Source organism: Hibiscus syriacus, unplaced genomic scaffold, assembly GCF_006381635.1.
Source record: "Hibiscus syriacus cultivar Baekdansim isolate YM2019G1 unplaced genomic scaffold, ASM638163v2 tig00110478_pilon, whole genome shotgun sequence".
Taxonomy (NCBI): domain Eukaryota; kingdom Viridiplantae; phylum Streptophyta; class Magnoliopsida; order Malvales; family Malvaceae; genus Hibiscus; species Hibiscus syriacus.
Genome location: NW_024062755.1, coordinates 498,394 through 519,477, shown reverse-complemented (window position 1 = coordinate 519,477; position 21,084 = coordinate 498,394). Strand labels below are relative to the sequence as shown.

General features: G+C 34.5%; 2 protein-coding genes and 1 pseudogene across 2 annotated transcripts; all 3 read left to right on the top strand.

The window, feature by feature from the left end:
* The first annotated feature begins 461 nt into the window (after positions 1-461).
* On the top strand, positions 462-20,493 carry LOC120128317. Its single transcript, XM_039146019.1, has 3 exons — positions 462-753; positions 928-1,291; positions 20,467-20,493. The coding sequence occupies exons 1-2, from the start codon at positions 577-579 to the stop codon at positions 1,261-1,263; spliced, it is 513 nt and encodes a 170-aa protein (XP_039001950.1). The 5' UTR covers positions 462-576; the 3' UTR covers positions 1,264-1,291; positions 20,467-20,493.
* LOC120128318 lies at positions 8,338-14,850 on the top strand (annotated as a pseudogene).
* Positions 15,872-18,240, top strand: LOC120128316 (ras-related protein RABA5e-like). The gene is made up of 2 exons (XM_039146018.1): positions 15,872-16,305; positions 17,770-18,240. The coding sequence occupies exons 1-2, from the start codon at positions 15,969-15,971 to the stop codon at positions 18,087-18,089; spliced, it is 657 nt and encodes a 218-aa protein (XP_039001949.1). The 5' UTR covers positions 15,872-15,968; the 3' UTR covers positions 18,090-18,240.
* Positions 20,494-21,084: the final 591 nt, after the last annotated feature.

Sequence of the window (21,084 nt, the reverse complement as noted above, 5' to 3'; positions counted from 1 at the left end):
ATTGTTCTGTATGGACTAGATGTACGAAAAGGTCTATATCACATAACTCTATCTCTGATGTTAGAAATTTCTACTTTTTCCTCTTAATTTATTTATTTATCAAACGAGGGATCATATTAAAATATAATTTAAGTCTTAGACCCTAACAGCCAATTATTGATTTGAAATTCTTATATATAATTACTCCCCATGAAGGGAAGTCATGAAAAATTCAAGTTGAAGAAAAGAGGGGAGTTGGTGGAATTTATGGAGAACTTTCAACAATTTAAAGAGGGGGTTGGATTTTGAGGGTCTCATGTTTAGTTCAGTTGAAAATGTTTAATAAGAAGTGAAGCAAGATTTTGGGTGCATTAAAGTGATATCTACTTGCCACTTTAATGCTTGGCCTGTCCTCCTTTTAAAGGTGTTTGATCAACCCAATTTATGAACCCTTCTTTATGTATTCAATCTCCCACATCTCCCATTGCCTCTTACCTGTTTGATGATTTCCCCAAAAGAGTTTTAGAAGGTTGTCATTGTTATGGAACTTACAGAGTTGTCTTTGGCTACGAACCAATGTGTTCCAGCGGATAAAACATGCAATTTCAGTCCATCATCTCATCATCACAAGCCGAAGGGTTCGGTTTTCCTTCGAAGAAGAGGAAGCTTTTCCCAGATCAGCTCCTCGATGGCGGTTCGCCGTTTCAAACCAGTGTTGATCTTCAAGTTAAAGACCCTCTGCCATTAGACTGGGAACAATGCCTTGATCTTGAAGTATGGTCTTCTTTCCCTGAAATCTTTCATTTTAGTTCATATTCCTCCATGTACACACATGCACATATATGTATATTATGCTACTTGTTTCTGTACGATTCGGGTTTTTTAAGAAAAATGAAGAGTCGAAGTAATGTTTTATATTGTGTATATTCTTTTGATGTTTCTTTGCAGTCAGGTAGAATGTACTACATGAACAGGAAAACCTTGAAAAAGACATGGAGTTGGCCTAAAGATCAGAAACTAAACCTCGAGCTCAACATTTCACCGACAAACTCCGATGTCTCGGAACATTTCAACGGTGGTTTGGTGTCGGTTGAAGAGTGCGACTACAAGCACCAACAACATTCTTCAAGCACCACTAACATGGTGACTTTGCCATGCTTGAATTGCCATCTTCTAGTCATTCTCTCCAAATCTTCCCCTGCTTGCCCCAACTGCAAGTATGTCCACTCTCTTCCTACATTGCAAACCACCAAGTCTCTCAGCACCTTGAGCCTCTTAAACTAAGACAACCTTGTCAAACCGGGCTTAGCTCGTGTTAAACCCGGATTTAGCAAGTCTAACACCGAAATCTCAAACATCTGTAATCCTTTTTCTTATCCCGGGTTATGACTTTTAGGCATAAAATTATATAAAAAATGGAACTTTGGAAGAACTTGTAATGTTTAGTTCAATATTAAGCTTCAAGGTTGTACTCAATAACAGTAAATATAATCTTTCCCTTTTCATGTAATTGACTTTGTTATGTATGTATGTTCATAAGAGAAAGGAATATGATTTTTTCAGATATCGAACTCGAGACTAGGGGTGAACATTCTGTTGGTCTGGTTTTTATATCAATGATTATCGATCTATCAAAACCGAACAACTTCATTATCAAAACCAAGTTATCCCAATTGAGTTTCTTCTTAATCAAATTAAAATAACTATTTACTTATCCCTACTCGAGAATGATTTTAAATGAAGACATCATACAAATCGTTTATTATTCTTTCCGAGATCGAGTTGAAATATATATTTGTATTTATTAGTATTTGGTAGGGGAGGCATTAAATTTGCAGAATGAAGGTCTGCCCAAATATTAAGGCCATTTCAGCAAGAAAGTAATGAGGTTTAGCTATTCAAAATTTGAAAGTACATGAATTTTCAATGACAAATGTTAATGTTTTGTCCCCCATTTTTAGGTTATGTTTTCCCCTTCCAAAAATCCCACGAATTATTTTCAATTAAAATAGTATGAATATATTTATGGTGTACATGGGGTGGGTTTTCATTGCTTAAATTGGATATAAAACTGAGATCTATTAATTGGTCGAATAATTTAAAATGTTTGTCATTTTATTTTATGTGAATTTAAATCTCGACAATTGTTTCAAAATATAATATCTTTTTATTTAGTTAAAAAATTGAATATAAAAAATTAATGTGATATAATGTTATCTCTCGAAAATTTTTCTAATCACTTTTTTTTATTATCTTAATTATTGTTTTTTTTATTAAGCTAAACAAAGTTAATATATGTTGGCAATTACTAGTGCTCGAACTCTTAACTTCTAGGAGTGACAACAATTCCTTTAAATACTGAGATAAATTAGTTCGTACTAATTTGTGTTTGTTTATTTGAATTAAAAGAAGTGGGTTGCTATCGACATTTACAATTACCGTCTCTTAGTATATCAATATAGATCCCCAGTTATAGGATGTTGTTTTATTAAGTCCCTCAATTATTAAAAGTTATAAAATGGTCTCACGATTATAGGGTGTTATTTTGTTGGGTCCCCTGACAATTAAAAATTACAAAATGACCATCGATTATTCATATGTTTCAAACTCATATTTTTCCATTAAAATTTTGACAGCCTTTTGAGTTGGACATTAACGCGCTGATTGAGATATGATAAAATTTGATCTTAGAATCATTTGAAGTGTATTTATTTTGTAGATCGAGTCTTTATTTACATTATGTTATCGAGTCAATGCTTAAAACATTATACCATCGAGCCAATGCTGAAAAATTTATACCATCGAGCCAATGCTTAAAAGTAACGACAACGCTAATAGACATTATTAAATATAATTTTATCATATCTGTTAGTGTATGATGTATGCATGTATCTCATGCATGTGTGCATGTGTGAAGAGTGTGAGGTGGTTAAAGCTGTTAGATCTAACAAACTATCTCTCTCTCATCTCTAACGTATTTTCCCTTCATTTTATACTTCTTCTCCTTTGTGTATAAAGGCAGTGAGCATTTACTGTAATGTATGAACGTTTCCTATTAATGAAAGAATGCATACTACTTTCACTTTGTTCATTCAATACTCAGTTGCATTTATACTTTAACATGGTATCAGTCGCCAAGGGTTGGGAGCTTCAGCATCGTTAGTTTACTGCTGCGTGTGGGTGTGTATGATGAGATCTCCTCCGTGCAGCACATACCCAAACAAGATGTGGTTAAACTTTCTGAGGGTACCTATTTGCTATGGAAGCATCAGGTATCTCTCATCATTAATGGTTATGGTTTACTTCGGTTTATTTCGGATGAAGGAGAACCTCTTGTGGCTGTTACAACAACGAAATCGGGTCATGCTGCGGATACTCAGACGTTCAATCTCTATTAACAGCAAGATAAGTTGTTAGGATCGTGGTTGCTCACTACGGTTAGCACTGAAATATTACCTCATCTTACCGGACTCACATCTGCTTATTCTATTTGGACCACTATTGCTCGATTATTTGGTGCTAGATCTAGTGCCAAGATATCATCCATTCGACATAGTCTTCATTCTCAGTGCAAAGCTGGCCAGACAATGAGTGAATTTCTTGCCAAGGTCAAGTCCATTTGTGTTTTGTTATGTGCTGCAGGCAGTCCAATTACAGGACACGAACAAGTCAGTGTCATTCTTGATGGTTTATCCATGGAATTTGAATATGTTATTGCTATTGCTTCTCGCGATAGTTTGTCGTTAGATGTGCTCACTGAAATATTGCTTGAGTGTGAAACACGACATAAGGCTTTTCTCACTGAAATAATTTCAGCTAACCTGGTCTCTAAGTCTACTGATACTAAAGAGTGTGATTCTGGATCTTCTGAGGTCATTGTCACTACCAAGCAAGATGATGCTATGCGAGGACAGTCGGGTGATACTTATCTTGGACGTGGTTGAGGATAATTTGATAATTCGAATCGTCCTAAATGCCAACTTTGTGGTAAATTTGGTCATACAGTGCAAAAATGCTATTATCGCTTTGATAGAAACTTTACAGGTATCTCCACTGATACTCGAAGTAGTGAAGAGCGGAGGTCATCACAAAGTTCTGCGAACAAGCAGCAGTTACCTTCGAATGCTCAGGCGTTCACTCGTGCAATGGGTGTATCTTTTCCCTCGATGAGTGTATCTTTTCCTTCTCTTCATGGCTTCTTTTATTCTAATACGCATTTCATAATGCCTAGTTCAAGATCTTTTTATCTAGGGGTTCCATGGTACTCTCCAATGCAAGTTTATGGTGGGATAGATTCGATTAAAAATTCCCAAGGATTTGTGAATCCATCAGCTGCCTTTGTTTCCACTTCTCACTCACCTCGACTAGTTATGTCCACTGGTAATGCTGATCCAGTGTGGTACCCTGATACGGGGCCATCACATCATGTTGCGAATGATGTGTCACTTCTTAATACTGGTATGGCTTATACAGGTAATCAATGTCTTCATATGGGGAATGGAGAAGGTGTTAAAATTTCTCATGCTGGTCAAAGTTGTTTTCCCTCTAAAACGAAGCCATTAGTTTTGCAAAATGTCTTGCATGTTCCTGATATTCAGAAAAACTTATTATCTGTTTCACAGTTTACTCGGGATAATAACGTTTTTTATTGAATTTCATTCGTTTAAATGTTTCGTGAAGGATGCTCAGATACAGACCATATTACTGACAGGGAAGCTCACGGATGATGGATTATACCAGCTTTTGTCACCTAATATACAATGCATGCAATTAAATAATGTCTCTAAGTCGTGTGGCCCGTTAGACTTATGGCACAAAAGATTAGGGCATTCAGCTCTTAGCATGGTTAAAGCATGTAATATTGCTGTCAATGAAAGCACTTTATCTTATGTTTGCAATGCTTGTTTACAAAGTAAAGCTCACAAGCTCCTTTTTTCGAATTCAATTACTGAGTACACTGCTCCTTTCCAATTAGTTGTCTATGATGTTTGGGGACCAGCCACTATTGTTTCAAGTGATAGTTTTGCCTATTATATGTCATTGTTTATGTTTACAACATATTTATATGGTTCCATTTGATTAAGAGAAATTCAAAAGTTATGGAATGTTTCCTTAATTTTTATAAACTTGTTGAGGTTCAATTTGGTGTCAAGATTAAGATATTATAGAGTGATGGTGGTGGAGAGTATCAGGCGCTGAAAGGATGGTTTCTAGCTAATGGAGTTCAGCATCGAATCTCTTGTCCAGGTACATCTGAGCAAAATGGAAAAGCTGAACGTAAACATCGTCATATTGTTGAAATGGGGTTGGTATTACTATCTCAAGCCTTCTTGCCTTTGAAATTCTGGAGCTATGCGTTTACCTCAGCTGTGTTTCTTATTAATCATTTACCTACAGGAGTATTACATGGAAAGTCACCTTTTGAAGTCTTACATCAACAACTTACTGATTATTCAATATTAAGGGTTTTTGGTTGTGCATGTTTTCATTTAGTAAGACCGTTTAATCATCATAAACTTGAGTATCGATCTAACTAGTGTATTATTCTAGGGTATATTCCATCACACAAGGGGTATCGTTGTCTAGATGATGATGGAAGAATGTTTATTTCCAGACATGTAATTTTTGATGAGGGAAAATTTCCATATGAATCTTGTAGGTTAAAGAGTCATGATTGGGGAGATTCACATGTTTCAACGTGGGAGCTTCCACTTATTTTTGCACCACAAATTCAAACTCAACAAGGGTGTGGTGATCATGGTATGGATGGAAATGGTGTATCACCTGCGAATAGTGTGCACAATGAGGCAGGAGTTGGTAGTTCTCGTGCTCATGAAGGAAATAGTTTGGAAACTACACAATCAGTGTCAAGTTCTACTGTTGTTTCTACTATTGTTTCTACTGATATTCCTAGTCAAACAGTTGCTGAAGTTGAATACAACTCTACCTTAAATTTTCATCCAATGCAAACAAGGAGTAAGAGTGGGATTTCGAAGCCTAAAATTTTTCAAGCTATAGCTTGGACTAATGAAGAACCACATAACATCAAGCAAGCTTTAACAAGTCCATATTGGAAAACTACTGTTCAGGAGGAGTATGAAGCTTTAATGAAATATAAAACTTGGTCCCTCGTGTCTCTACCACCTGATAGGAGAACATTAGCTTATAAATGGCTGTTCAAAATAAAGAAAATACCGATGGCTCAATTGCTCGCTATAAGGCAAGATTAGTGGCAAAAGGTTTTCTTCAGCAGCATGTATTGATTTTCATAAGGTGTTTAGTCTGGTTGTTAAACCAGTAACTGTTAGAGTTATTCTGACTTTAGCGTTATCGAAAGGATGATAGCTTAGACATGTAGACATTAACAATGTTTTCTTAAATGATGTGCTTGAAGAAGAAGTTTATATGACTCAGCCTCCAGGGTTTGAGTTTGGTGGTGATCAATTGGTTTGCAAATTACATAAGGCCATTTATGGTTTAAAACAAGTACCACGTGCTTGGTTTGATAGCCTGAGGAGCTATATAGAAACTGAAGGATTTGTGGTAGCAAAATATGATTCTTCTCTTTTTGTTCGAAAGAATGAAGATTGTTTGATTTATCTATTTGTCTACGTTGATGATATAATACTCATTGGTGATAAAACAAGTGAGGTGCAGGTGGTCATTGACAAGCTGCATGAAAAATTTACCTTAAAAGATCTGGGTTCTCTCAGTTATTTCTTAGGCATTAAAGTTAGTTATGATTCTGGTGGTGGTGTTTTGAGTCAGCAGAAATATATTAATGAGCTACTATGTCGCAATGGTTTTCAAAATACGAATGGTCTTCCTACACCTATGGTTACTAACTGCAAACTTTCTGCCAAGGATGGAAATCCTGTTGATAATGTTTCACAATATCGCAGCATTGTAGGAGCATTACAATATGTTGTGATCACTCGCCCAGACATTGCATTTGCTGTAAATCGTATGTGCCAATTTATGCAAGCTCCTATTGAAACTCATTTTCAAGCAGTGAAACACATCTTAAGGTATTTACAAGGAACGATTGACTTTGGTTTTCATTTCTTGGTCTCTTCTCGATTGTCTTTGACAGGCTTTGCTGATGCAAGTTGGGGAGCAGATGTTGATGATAGACGATCTACATCTGGGTTTTGTATTTACTTTGGGGGAAATCTAGTTGCATGGAGTTCAAGAAAACAACAAGTTGTAGCTCGTTCAACAGCTGAAGCAGAATATAGAAGTGTTGCATATGCAGCTGCTGAAATGGTGTGTCTTGAATCCTTGGTGAGTGAAGTACACATTGTTCCTCATGGGAAACCTACGTTGTGGTGTGATAACTCAAGTGCAGTTGTTGTTTGTGCCAATCCGGTTTTACACTCAAAATTCAAACATGTAGAACTTGATCTCTTCTTTGTTCGCAAAATGATTGCAGCAGGGAAGCTACAGGTTCTTGAGGTCCCTGCATATGAACAGGTTGCTGACATTTTAACTAAACCACTATCAGCACCGTTGTTTATGAAACATAGGCATAAACTATTGATTGTTCAACTTCAATGTGGAGGTTTCAATGAGGTGGTTAGAGCTATTAGATCTAACAAACTCTCTCTCTCATCTCTAACGTATTTTTCCTCCATTTTATACTTCTTCTCCTTTGTGTATAAAGGCAGTGAGCATTTACTGTAATGTATGAACGTTTCCTATTAATGAAATAATGCATACTACTTTCACTTTGTTCATTCAATACTCAGTTGCATTTATACTTTAACAATATCAAATCAGTATGTTAACGTCAAACTCAAACGAACATTAATTTTTTAACAGAAAATGACGAGTTTAGAACAAATGAATAGTTAGATAATCATTTTGTAACTTTCAATAGTCGAAAACTCAACAAAGCGATGTTCTATAGTCAGAAAACTAATTTTATAACCTTTAATAGTTGAAGACTCGATAAAATAACTCTATCATTAAGAGATCATTTGTGTACTTAATAATTAAATTATAACATGGGTTCAATAACCGGTCCATTAAGAGTAAACAAAGGGAAAAGACAAAGGAAAACACGAGTCCATGTTTTGAACGGTCGAGAATCCATTATATTCGGACGTCACGCAATAAAGCGTTTTTTCGAAAGAGATGAAAAACGCCTTTAACATATAAAAATAAAACCTTAAACTAATTTTACAGAGACCCGATCTCCTCCTCCTCAGTGCGTGAGACCAACCAAAGCCCAGACTTTCACGTCCTGCTTTGGATGTCCATTCCCCATGAACAAACCAATTATCTAAATACTGTTCCAAAAACAACTCATTTTTGCATTCATATACACAGGCCTCAATCCAATTTGATTCGAAGAAAGAAAAAACAAAATTACGAACAAACAAACAAACACCCGGCAATGTGGATCGAAAGCGTGAGATTTTCATCGAAAATTATCGTATTGTTGAATTTAATGGTGTTGGTTTTGGGTTGCATCGTGGTGGCCGTTTCGTTTCCAGGTTGTAATCCTCAAAAAGTTCTGCCCATCATCGTTGTTTCATTGCTTTCCATTGTTAGAATCGGGACGATGATTCGACTGGGAATTGCACAAGAAGCTACTGCCAGAATCATAACCCAGACTCCTCCTGACGCTCAAGTCTTGGACCCCGTTCTTCGCATAAAAGAAGGGTATTCCTCCTGTTCTTCTGATTCTGATGGGTTTTTTGTGAAGTCTACATTGAAATCTAAAATGGGCTCTTTTTCTTTTTTGGATTTAATAGGTGAAATACAAAACATGGCTCTGGTGGAGCCGGTTCTCCATGGTGCTTACCATTTTGCAAATTTCGGATGCTTTCTATCTTCTGATTAGTGTGGCTCAGTATCTTTCTAAAGATGCTTACCTTTCAACCGAGTGCTTTATAGGTAAAAATTGGGTTGGATTTTCATTCATTTTGTTTTACTTGACCTTGTTTTTTTCTTCTTAATTATTATGTTACTACTTGGATTTTTGAGTTTATTAAGTTAATCCCACTGCATATTCATATCCATTAATTTTCTATCTATTCCATCATGTTTAAGTTGACATATCATTTGAAGTCAATAAATGAAGCCATAGAGAAAGAAATCCTTGTTGTTCTAGATTAAATGTTCCTGATAAGCATGCAAATCATTGCTTAAATGTCACATTTTGTACACTTGTATTAAGCTGCCATTATCCAGGAGTACATATTCTGCCGTATGCTAACAGTATCTATAATTTCCAAAAGCTAGTACTTCATGTTTTAGTTCAAGATCTTATCCTTAGCTTTACTAATTAACTCATGTGAGAAACATCACAAATTTTTAGATGAGATATAAATGATCCTGCAAATGCGAGGAAAAGCTCCCAAAATTTTAACTTAGTTTAAGAAGCATGAATGTGAACCATACTGTTTAAATTTCCTTGTTCATGCTGGCATGTCCTTGTCCAACAGTTGGTTCAGTTTCTTGTTGAATGCATGGTGAGTTTCCGAAAGTTTAGATTCTTCTTTTGCAAATACAACACCTTATCTTTGAAGTTTGAAGTTGCCAAAAAGTTACAATCAAAATAGCGAAAAGGAAATCTCAACAGACAAAACTGAATTCATAAAACTTCCTAAATTTTAAACAGTCTGTACTATAGACTGTTCTGTGATTCATCTATATTCTCATTCAGAGTTTCAGAATACTGTCAAGCTGCTGAACATAATGATTGTTAGCATAGGCTGGGTCATAAGTGTAGTGATATTTTTGATAATCTTTGAAAGGTGCAATTTTAATCAATATTCATATTTGAATGCAAAATTCTTCTTTTCATAGTTTTTATAGAAACTTGAACTCATCTTTGGCTATGTTTTTAATGCAGGAGGATTTCATATCAGTTGTGCATGGAAGCATAAAGTAATGCTTTTATATCTGATCATGGCCTGCTGTATAGCATTAGCACATTGTTTTACTGGATCGGATGTCTTAAGGCGGAGGTTTTATTATGCATCCCAAGATGATGCATGGAAAACTCACTATCAAGAGATATTTGATCATGGTATTCGTGAAGCTTTGTGCTGTATGGGACGTATTAATTACTTGTAGGTACCCCCACAATTTTAAATGAAATGGAGATATTATAGTTCAACATTGATTTTTCTTCTCTCTCTCTCTCTCTATTTTTTTTAATAATTCTTTCATTCTTTGTCTAGAACTGTGATGGAAGACGATGAAGTATATTCAGTAGCAAAATTACTGGGTGAGCTTGTTGCTTACCGTTCATCAGGGACTGGACATTTAGAACTTTTGACAGGTTTATTTTCATTTCATATCAAATCCAAAGGCCTTTTTTCCGTAATTTATGGTAATCAGATGGTTCCCACATCAAATTCAACAAAATTAAAATTCTTATCTGGATATGACAGGAATCCAAATGAGAGTATCCTAACTTACATTCCTTTTAGCAGCATTATTGTTTTGTCATTTTGGGGCTGCTGCTATATATTTTTCAACCTTGTTTATTTGAAAGACACAAAACTTGGACACCTCTTTATCTAATGAAAGACGCAAAATAGGATAATGACTTAACCTAGTTAAATTACATGTATGATTAACTACATGCCAACCATTGCTATTTTATATACTTTATTTCTATAGGAAAGAAAAAGAAAAAAAATGAGGGGGTGATTTGGATATGTCCTAATGTAGTCAGTAGCTACTTTCCTTAATTTTCTTCATCGACTGCACTTATTTGCCTGACACGTGAGAAGCATCATCTTTTCAGGTCTAGCATTGATACAGAAGCTTGGTCAATCCTGTAAAACCAATGAATGTTCTGTTGGGGCACCTCTAGAACACCTGCAAGCAGCTGTAACTTTTCATAAATTTGCTGAAGCTGCGTACACGGTATTATGATAGAGCATACTGTTTGAATATACTTTTTGTGATTTATATTTTAAACTTGAGCAAAAATTTACAAATGCAGGGACCTTTACTTGATATGGGAAGAAATTCTTGTGTATTTCCATGTGTGTGGCTCTATAGGCAAGGGGTTTTATCTCCATGGTCTCGTAAAAGGTTGTCAATATAGAGGCGAATTTCACTTGATGTGCATGATTATTTATATATCATGAACATCGACTTATGCAATATTATGTTTCACATGCTTGAGTAGATATATTTGCATGCAGTACTTATTCATATATAAGGATTTTACGTCTACCGTGTTAAAATGCTTTGTACATGTTAATAATATCTTCTAGAGATCTGTTTTATCCCACTTTCTTTATTTAAGTTCTTCCATTGTTAGGCGTCCTGCCCTTGATGGTGATAACTGGTGGCGAGGTCATGCAGCAGCCTTTTTAAAATTTGTCAATCTACCCCCTGAAGTACTTCGGCGTGGCCGCGTTCGTCAAGTGAGTTTAGCTTTATTCTTTTGATTTAATCTATATGTCAAAGCAAGAACCAGATCTAATATGTTTATTATCATACACTGTTCTAGACTGTGAGTTAAATAGTTATTCCAGTAATAGTTTCCAGAAGGCCAGTATATCTGCAACCACCTAGTAGTTCTCTAACAGCTTTGACTATTTATGGCATGGTGGTTCTAGTTATAGTTACGATAGATGCTAGAAGATATTTTATCTTATAGCATGATGCATGACAGAAAATTTTCTTCTTTTCATAGGCAACAACCATTTAGGATATACAACAACCCTACTCCATTGTGTTGTTTAACCTTATCCATATAAGATTACTTGTCTATTCAAAATTTTCTTCTTTAGGGACAAAGAGAATTGGAAATATTTCATTGAATAAGTATTTTTTTCTTTTAACTTTTTTCTCTTTTCTGGACTAGAAAGCATGTGAAGCTGCGTATTTCGTTGTGGTTTTAAATGATCTAAGATCTGTAGTGATTGCTGTACGAGGAACTGAGACCCCTGAAGACCTCATAATTGATGGTTTAGGCATGGAGCATTCCCTGACTGTGATGGATTTGGATGGACTGATAAAGTTAGTATTTCTATCTCTCTACCCCTTTTTCTTTTCTGTGTTCATGTACACCTGTGCGTGCACCTATGGGCCCATCTGCATGAGAGTATATGTGCATGCCATTTACATGAAATGGATTTCCATCTATGCAAAACATATGGTTGCTGCAGCTATATTTCTTTGACTTTCATTTTTCTCAAAGTACTGGTGTCTGACATATAGGTATGGGGATATGGCCTCCAGGGTCCCTCCTAATGCATAAAAATGGATCATACCTGTGTAGGACAAATGGCCTTGTACTGACTTTTTAAAACATCACCGTTTTCCCTCCAAATATAGTAAATTGATGCTATTCTATTTTTTGTTTGTCTGTTGGTGTCTCTAATCAACATGGCATGTTTTCCGATTTGCAGTAGCAGTGATATTCACCCTTCTGTCAAGCAACGTGTAGAATCATCTTTCCCACACTTTGGGCATTCAGGTATAGTAGAAACTGCCCAGGATCTTTATGCACAGCTTGAAGGATATTCCAGAGAAGGCAAGGAGATTGTTATGTTTGCCTTGTTCTTGTTATTAGCTTTACTTATGAAACTATATACATACTGTGTCTTATGCCTCAGCTGATATCTATGGAATGCAACTGGTGTTGCAGAAACTCAGTCAGGTGGCTTCCTTTCTTCTTTGCTTGGAGCAGGATGTGAATGTGAAGGTTATAATTTACGCATAGTTGGGCATTCCTTGGGAGGTTCGATTGCTGCATTGCTAGGAATAAGAGTATGCTTTCCCTTGTTATTTGATGTGATAATCTACTGGTTGCTTGTATACCATGCTGAATGATTGAAAACGACTTTAGCACATCAAATAAATAAATAACTTTCAGGTAATCTCTTTTTATGTGCAACTAAATATGGTTATAATCTATGTTGTCTAACTCTTCACTTGAAGTACTGATGCCCATCACCCATATCCGATGTTTGCGAGTATGGGGATCTGATATCCTAAGGATCCTTCAAATACATGAAAAACCTTAGAAAAACTTGAAAATATCCGTGATGAGCGCATTCTCGTACCCAGCCTCTTAACCGAGTCCAAGTAAAATGGTTTAAAAGGCATCTTACATTTATGTTTCCATGTGTTCTAGTCATCTAGGTCATTCATCATCACAGTTTTGTATTGTGTCTTAAAGGTATGTTTCATCTTCGGACAGTTTATTCCTTCTGTAGATATCATGCATTTGCATTCTCTTTAGAAATGTCTGAAACTCTGAATATGCAATCATTTCTTTCACTTGAAAAGCTTGTTTTCACCATTTTAGGTTGAATTGTCTGCCCTTGCTTTCTGTGCAGCTACATGGAAAATTTCCAAATTTACATGTTTATTCCTATGGGCCTCTTCCTTGTGTCGATTCGGTTGTGGCAGATGCATGTTCCAATTTTATAACAAGGTAAATTCTTAATGTAATCATGTGGCTGAACGTTTAAAGGCATGACAACCAACTTTATCCGTAAATACTTGCTTTTTTTTTCAATGTTTGAGCTTTCTGCAGCATTATACACGACAGTGAATTTTCTACCCGCCTTTCAGTTGGATCAATCTTACGGCTTCGTGCAGCTGCAATAACAGCTTTATCAGAAAACACCCAAACTGATACAACCTTGATTCTCAGACTTGCGCGCCAATTTCTTTATGCTAGCAAAACCAATGGAAATAAAATCAAACCAGAACCATCCAAATGTTCTTCCGAAACAAGCTCAGGTAAATTATTTGAATGATTTTAAAGATGACTTCATGATCGTGCAAATAAATGGCTTGAGAGATGAAATGCAAAATTTCCGGTTTACCATAATGATAAAGGGTCATCTTTTGCTATCACCTGTACTTTGTGTCATCGTATATAAACTATGTTTCTCTGACCCGTCATATTTCTTCGAGTAGTACCCATGTCCGGGTCCTTGGACATGTAGAAAAATTTGATCATATCTATGTTATAGACATGCACGTATCCAACACTCGTACTCGAGTCTTAGTATATAGATGTAGAGTTTGCTGCGTAAACTATGCAGTGGCCGAAGTTCTACTAAAGGATTTGAGTACTTGTGCAGTGAGCGAGGATCACAATCAAGAGGCTTCCCTCTATCATGGGACTGACAGTGGACAAAACCATGTCGGCATCGGCAACAGAGAGATGGTTTATCCTTTTTCTGAAGATCCGAACCAATCATATGATGATCCAATATCTCAGTTTATGAAAACTGCCTCTAGATCCGAAAACAGTTCAGCCAGTGATCCTACGGAGATGTTTTTACCAGGTCTTCTAATTCATATACTACCTCAACCTCCAAACTTAAGCATCCCACTCTGGAAAAGCTGGGGAGTTCATGATGACAACCAGAAGTATAAAGCGGTCATAGTAAACCAAGAAGATCTAAAAGATATCGTGGTCGCACCCAATATGTTCTTCGATCATCTCCCATGGAGGTATGACTGCTGAACTCTTTCATGCTTATTTGATCATTTTTATCGTGTTACAGTATCGACCAAAAGATGCGGAACTTTTGAATGATTCTGATCTTCTGCAGGTGTATCAATGCAAAAGGTTTTGGAAGCCGGAAATGCAATAGATGCATCGGTTGAATCTGAAGTTGTGTGACTGACATCTTTTAATGTCAACTAAAAACTCAGCGGCGTAGCCATTATCGGGAATTCAGCTACATTCCCGGAATCCACACATCCGGAGTTGCAGTTTTTGTACTTTCCACCCTTGACATTTACATACTAATATTGGCAAAACTTCCATCAATCCACCATATTGCAAAATCAGATACTTTGATTGTAAGGATGGCGGGACTCTGTTGTATATTGTTTTATAAATCCATTAATCATCTTCATGAATTAACTAATTTTCTCTTGTTGCAGTCGATCACTCGTCTTTATTTTCTTGTTTTAAATCGGAATCCATATCCGACTTCGATGGAGACCGCTTTAACCGAACAGATCGACTTGATCGAATACATCGATTCGGATATATATGTTTTACTCCAAAATAAAATGACTTCTGCTGACCCTTACTTTCACATCCTATCAATGGGGAAAAGTATACTGTTAAACTTGAAAATATTGAAATCATGATAAACCCATTGTAATCATTTTTGTCCATAGATGAAACCAATAGACTAATTGGAATTTAATCGAAGCAAATTCAATATAAAATTAAATAATTTTCATATAGTTCTGTTTGCATCTCTTCGAACGAGTTTATACATGAGATTAATATATTTTTATTTATTTAAGTTTTTCTCGATTTGAAATATTAGACTCAAATTCACTCTTATTTATAAAATTAATGACCTTAACATTAACTTGTCAAGAAAATATACAAGTGAATAATTTATTTGTTACAAAACGATAATGTTAGTGGTTATTTCATTATTTTAAAACTTAAATGATTAAAAAGAAATTTCTTCATACTTTAATGACCAGTAATGTAGGTTACCCTAATAATAATAGTATTGGTAAACTATATGTTTAGTATCTTAATTATCATTTTTCTTTATTTTGGTCACTTAACTATTTTTCATTTCAAATCATATTAATATTATGTTTTTGTTTTATTGTAATCACTTATCGTTAAAAATTAACAGTGATACTGATGTGTCACCATAAGTTAATGTCCTATCATCATTGTAAAAGTTTAAAAATGTCATATCAGTAATCTGTTAATTTTTAACAACAATTACCAAAATGAAATCAAAATAACATTAAATATTATTTTGAAAAAAATAATAATTAGATAATTAAACGGAATAAAAGTGATAGTTGAGATACTAAAAGCTTAGTTTACCCTACTAATAATCGCAAGAAAATCAATTAATAAACAAGTTCATGCGCAGTACCTCTTTGCCAGCTTTGGTTCAGACAAAGCCTTCCCCACATCCCATTCCCCTGTCTTCTCTCTCTCTTCCTTTTCCTTTTGTCTTAATAACCAGAAACCTAACACCGCACAAACAACCGAATCCATGTCGGAATCCGACGAAGAAGGCGGCGAAGAGTACCTTTTCAAGATAGTCATAATCGGAGACTCAGCCGTTGGTAAATCCAATCTCCTTTCGCGCTACGCTCGCAATGAATTCAACCCGCATTCCAAAGCCACCATCGGCGTCGAGTTTCAGACCCAGAGCATGGGAATTGACGGCAAAGAAGTAAAGGCTCAGATTTGGGACACCGCCGGTCAAGAAAGGTTCCGTGCCGTCACCTCGGCTTATTACAGAGGCGCTGTCGGTGCTCTCATTGTTTATGACATCAGCCGTAGAACCACATTCGATAGTGTCGCTCGTTGGCTTGATGAACTCAAGAGTAAGCTTTTAAACTACCCTCTTCTTAGTTTAGGGTTTTGGTTTTGAATTTATATGGAATTTTGAGAGTTCTTATGGTATTTTTTGCTGTGGAATTGGAGGATTTATGTTAGTGGTTATTCTTAGATGTTGATAATCTTTTAAATTGATACAATGTCTACACTATCCTTAACTAAATTGAAGTCAATTGTGCGCTTAAGCATGCTCGAGCTCATCGCCTCTAGAATGTAAGGTGTTTTAATCGTACTAAGACTATCAATCAGCTGTTGATAATCTTGAGTTGGATCCGATTTTCGTATGGTTGTTCTCGGCTGTTGACAATCTTTTAAATGGATATAATGCTTACACTATCCTGAACTAAATCGATGTTAATTGCGCACTTAAGCATGCTCTAACTCACGCCTCCAGAATGTGAGTTGTTAATCAATCAAACTAAGACTCAGCCAGTCAGTTGTTAGTAATCTTGAGTTGGTTTTGATTTTTGTTTTCGATTTGGTGAATTTAGCTCAAGAAAAGAGTTTTATGTAAAGATCCATGGATATTTGTCGCCTTTTTTGGGTCTTTTTTTAAGGATTCTATTTTGATTGTGCTGATTCCATTGATTCTTGTGGTTTGGAGTACTGGATCTGATGCTGAAATGATAGTAATGTAAGGCTTAAGTAAGAAGAAAGCTGAAAATAACAATATCAAGTGTTACCTAAATATAGGTTAAGTTCTAAGGATAGTCCCGGCACTTTTCGATTTGTGCGGATTTAAGTCTCACTACTTTTATTTGCTCACAATGGGTCTTTTACTTTTCAAATTGCTCATTTTCAGTCTTTTGGATAATGTTCTCTCTTAACTTAGATTGAATTTGTCTAATTTGGCAAAAATAAAAAGTTGAGGGCTAATTAAAGCAAAAGGAAAGAGTGGGGTCCAATTTGATAACAAATGTAAAGGTTTGATGGTTAAACCTGTGATTGTTTCTAATTTCTTAATGGAGTTTGCAGAGAAAGTTATACATAGGACTGAATATGAGCAATTCAAAAATTTGAAGGACCAGTTTCGAGGATCGTCACAAAATGATAAGTGGAGGGACTATCCTTAAAATTTAACCAAATAAAATTGAGAAAAGTTTGCTGGCTAGGGATCCATTTTCTGGTAGGGAACAATGGCTTGGTTTTGAAAATAATGTGGTAGATGCATTCTATTAGAAACAGAATCGAATGTTACCCGGACCTAAACCGAATGGAATTCAGTAGGAACTGAGTCATTAACCAAGCCGAAACCAAACCAAATTCTGTACAATTTGAAAAGAATATGTTCGATTATTACTCGAATTGTAATCAAATCAACTTCTATACCAAACTGAACATAATTATGGTTTGTGCTCCTATAGCCTTGCTGCATTCATTATTTCTGTCCGGTTTTATCCATGACCACGATATATGGTGAGGATTGTGCTCACTTAAAACCTTTTGTGCAGCTCATTGTGATACGACGGTGGCAAGGATGTTGGTTGCCAACAAATGCGATCTTGAAACCATCCGAGATGTGAGCGTCGAAGAAGGCAAAACCCTAGCTGAAGAAGAAGATCTGTTCTTCATGGAGACATCTGCTTTAGATTCAACGAACGTCAAGAAGGCATTTGAGCTTGTCATACGAGATATTTACAACAACGTCAGCAGGAAGGTACTGAACTCAGATACTTACAAAGCCGAATTAACCGTCAATCGGGTAAGCCTTACTAAAACAGAAACCGATGCATCGAAGCAAACCCGGAATTTTTCTTGCTGCTCCAGCTAAGATCTCCTTCTTTCAGAAGGTGTACAAGATGAGCCCTTCTCGTGGTTTTCCGATTCAATGTGGTAAGTTAATTCGTTTTTCTTCATGTTATCCGGACGGATACATGTGCTCCGGGATATGTTATTACCGAACAAGATTGTATCATATGGTTAAATTATGTCTTTGAGTTTTCCGATTACAAAGTTTACCTGCTTAAAGTGAAGCAGGCTGCCATATTTGTTCACATTGTATTACTAAATGTTTAGAACTTGATATCTTGCTATCAAAGTCATTATTTCTAGTGATATTTCATCTCACTCTGTTACTTGGTACGTTACTCGGACTCGGATGTGAATGTTGTCTAGTTTCTTATTGGGTGAGATGGATAACCCGTGTGTGACTCGAACTCTACTGTGGTATAGTCACTAGTTTTCGACCAGATCGGTCTGATAACCCGTGTGACTCAAACTCTGACCGGTAACCCATGTGACTCGAACTCTAATGTGATATCGTTTCCGGTTTCCTACTGTATCAGGTGGATAACCCAACCCTTTGGTAGAGTTCGAGGGGTATTAGTTGGGTTCATCATGTTTTTTTCCCGGTTTTTTTTAACCGTCTTAAGATAGTTGTTCGGTTCGGTTCGATTCTCAACTTTTTTATATTAATTATAGGTTTATTTTATACTTTATTTTGACAAAACGACTATTTTATAGATTTTGGGTATTATGTAGAGTTTCAAAGTTTTTTCATAAATATTTTTAAAATAATTAATAAATTTATATGATAATTTAATTTATTTTTCTTATTTAAATATAAAATATTTATTTTTACATTATAAAAGATGAAAAACTATCATAAATAAATAAAAGATAACATTTAGTTCATATAATTATAAATCTTAAACTAGTGAAACATAAATGGTTTTAAAATGTATGGTTCATATCAAATTTTTTCGATTGTTTTGCTCAATCTTAAATAAATAATATCTAACATATCGTGTATGATTTAAGTGCTCATTTTTTTAATATAATACTTAAACAATATATAATCTTTTAAATCCTTAAATAAAAATTAACTGTACTTAAACTAATGATTATTTATATGAGTTAATTCAATTGATTGAATATTATTACTACCTCAACAAGAACTAAGGTTCGGTTTTAAGGTTGAGACACACTAATGATACAATATTTAGAGGGACCTCATTATCTATTTTTTAAAAGAACGATTGTTGAGCATTTAAACCTTAAATTAACATCAAAGCTTATTTTGAATGATATTTAAATTTATAAAAATCTAAAATGCTATTAAACCTTAAAATTTGAGTGCATCATACAAACCTACATAAATAAATCCCCGACTTTATCGAAATAGTTTATAAATAACATTTAGTATCCTATAAAATATATTATTTGATTTAATAACAAATATTAATTTATTTAAGTTACAGATTCAAATCACGATGTATGTATGTGTTATCTTTTTAAACAAGGATATACATAAATAAATACTCAGAATTTATTTATTATTGTCATTTAATTAAATAATAAATTAGATAATTTGATTGGATTATAAATCAGAATGAATCAGTTTCTGGGCCCCATTTATCTCCCAAAAATGCAATGTCGTCTCAGTTCCTCCTAGTCTTACTCTTTTCTGTTTCCTTTTTCTTCCTCTAAAAGCAAATTTCCATTTTACTTCCAATATGGAAATGGTTAAATTTTAATACATGTCACTCAATTATTAATAAGATTATAAACAAGTCAATGAATTTTAAAAAGTTATAATTAGGTCGTTAATTAATAGTGAGATTATGAATGAGTTATCGAATCTAGAAAAGTTATAAATAGGTCATTTAATTAATTGATTGATTCAAAAAAGCCACTCTATTGTGTGATGGAAGTTAACTCTTTAATAGGAGTGTATACGATTTAATCCAGTTTGAATTTTTAAATTTTTTAGTAGTCAATCAATTTTTGATTAAGTTAACTAGGGGTGTTCAAAATTCGGTTTTAACCGAATTAACCGACCGAACTAAATTAGTTCGGTCGGGGAACAATTAAGGATTTTTTTTGGAATTCGGTTAACGATTAATTCGGTTCGAAATCGGTTAACGATTAATTCGGTTCGAAATCGTTAATTAACCGAATTAACCTTTAAATATAATTATATTAAGAGACTTAGCCGGCCCAATCCATTTAAAACTCAAATCAATATTAATTAAAATAATCTCAATACTAAATGCAAAATGTTTGAATCAAATTAATTAGATATTATTTATAATTAGATATTATTTAAATTAATTGTAAATTATTATTATTTTAATTAAAAAATATTAATTTCTAAAATTCTAAAAAAATTCGGTTAATTCAAAAATTAACTGAATTAACCAAAATTTATTCGGTTCGGTTAATACTTTAAAAAAAAGTTTGATTCGGTTAATGGTTAAAGAAAAAAAGTTCGGTTAATTCGGTTAAGGGTATTTTGGTTCGGTCGGCCACCATTTTAACCGAATGAACACCCCTAAAGTTAACCATAGTTTTTGTTTTTTCCATATCAACTTGAGATTTTATATTTTATTTTGACAAAATAATTTTATTTTATAATTTTCAAGTAAATTTTAAAGTCTTTTTCATAAATATTTCTTAAGTTTTTTATATAAATAAAAACAATTAATAATTAGTATATAGCATTTTAGGTTATTTCACTATTTTTAAATATAAATGATTATTTTTATCATATTTTTAAATTTTTGGATTAAATCGTCCAAAAACTATAATTCAGATCGATTTTTGATTAATCTTTTTTGCTTAATCCTATTTTTTAGTTATAGTTACAATTGAGTGATCTGATTATAATGAATCGATAAATTAGGTGCCACTTATGTAACTTTTTGAAAGTAACCCATTTGTAAGCTTACTAATAACGAAACGACCTGTGGTGTATTTTACTCTATAAAAAAAAAGCTTTGGATTAAAATAAAAGAAAAAATCAATCGATCGATCGAGAGAAGAAA

Bases quoted from the DNA above. Each gene is read 5' to 3' on its own strand.
- LOC120128317 (XM_039146019.1), top strand. From the start codon at position 577: ATGCAATTTCAGTCCATCATCTCATCATCACAAGCCGAAGGGTTCGGT. The intron at 754-927 runs GTATGGTCTTCT...GTTTCTTTGCAG, and splicing joins AACAATGCCTTGATCTTGAA to TCAGGTAGAATGTACTACAT.
- LOC120128316 (XM_039146018.1), top strand. From the start codon at position 15,969: ATGTCGGAATCCGACGAAGAAGGCGGCGAAGAGTACCTTTTCAAGATA. The intron at 16,306-17,769 runs GTAAGCTTTTAA...CCTTTTGTGCAG, and splicing joins TTGGCTTGATGAACTCAAGA to CTCATTGTGATACGACGGTG.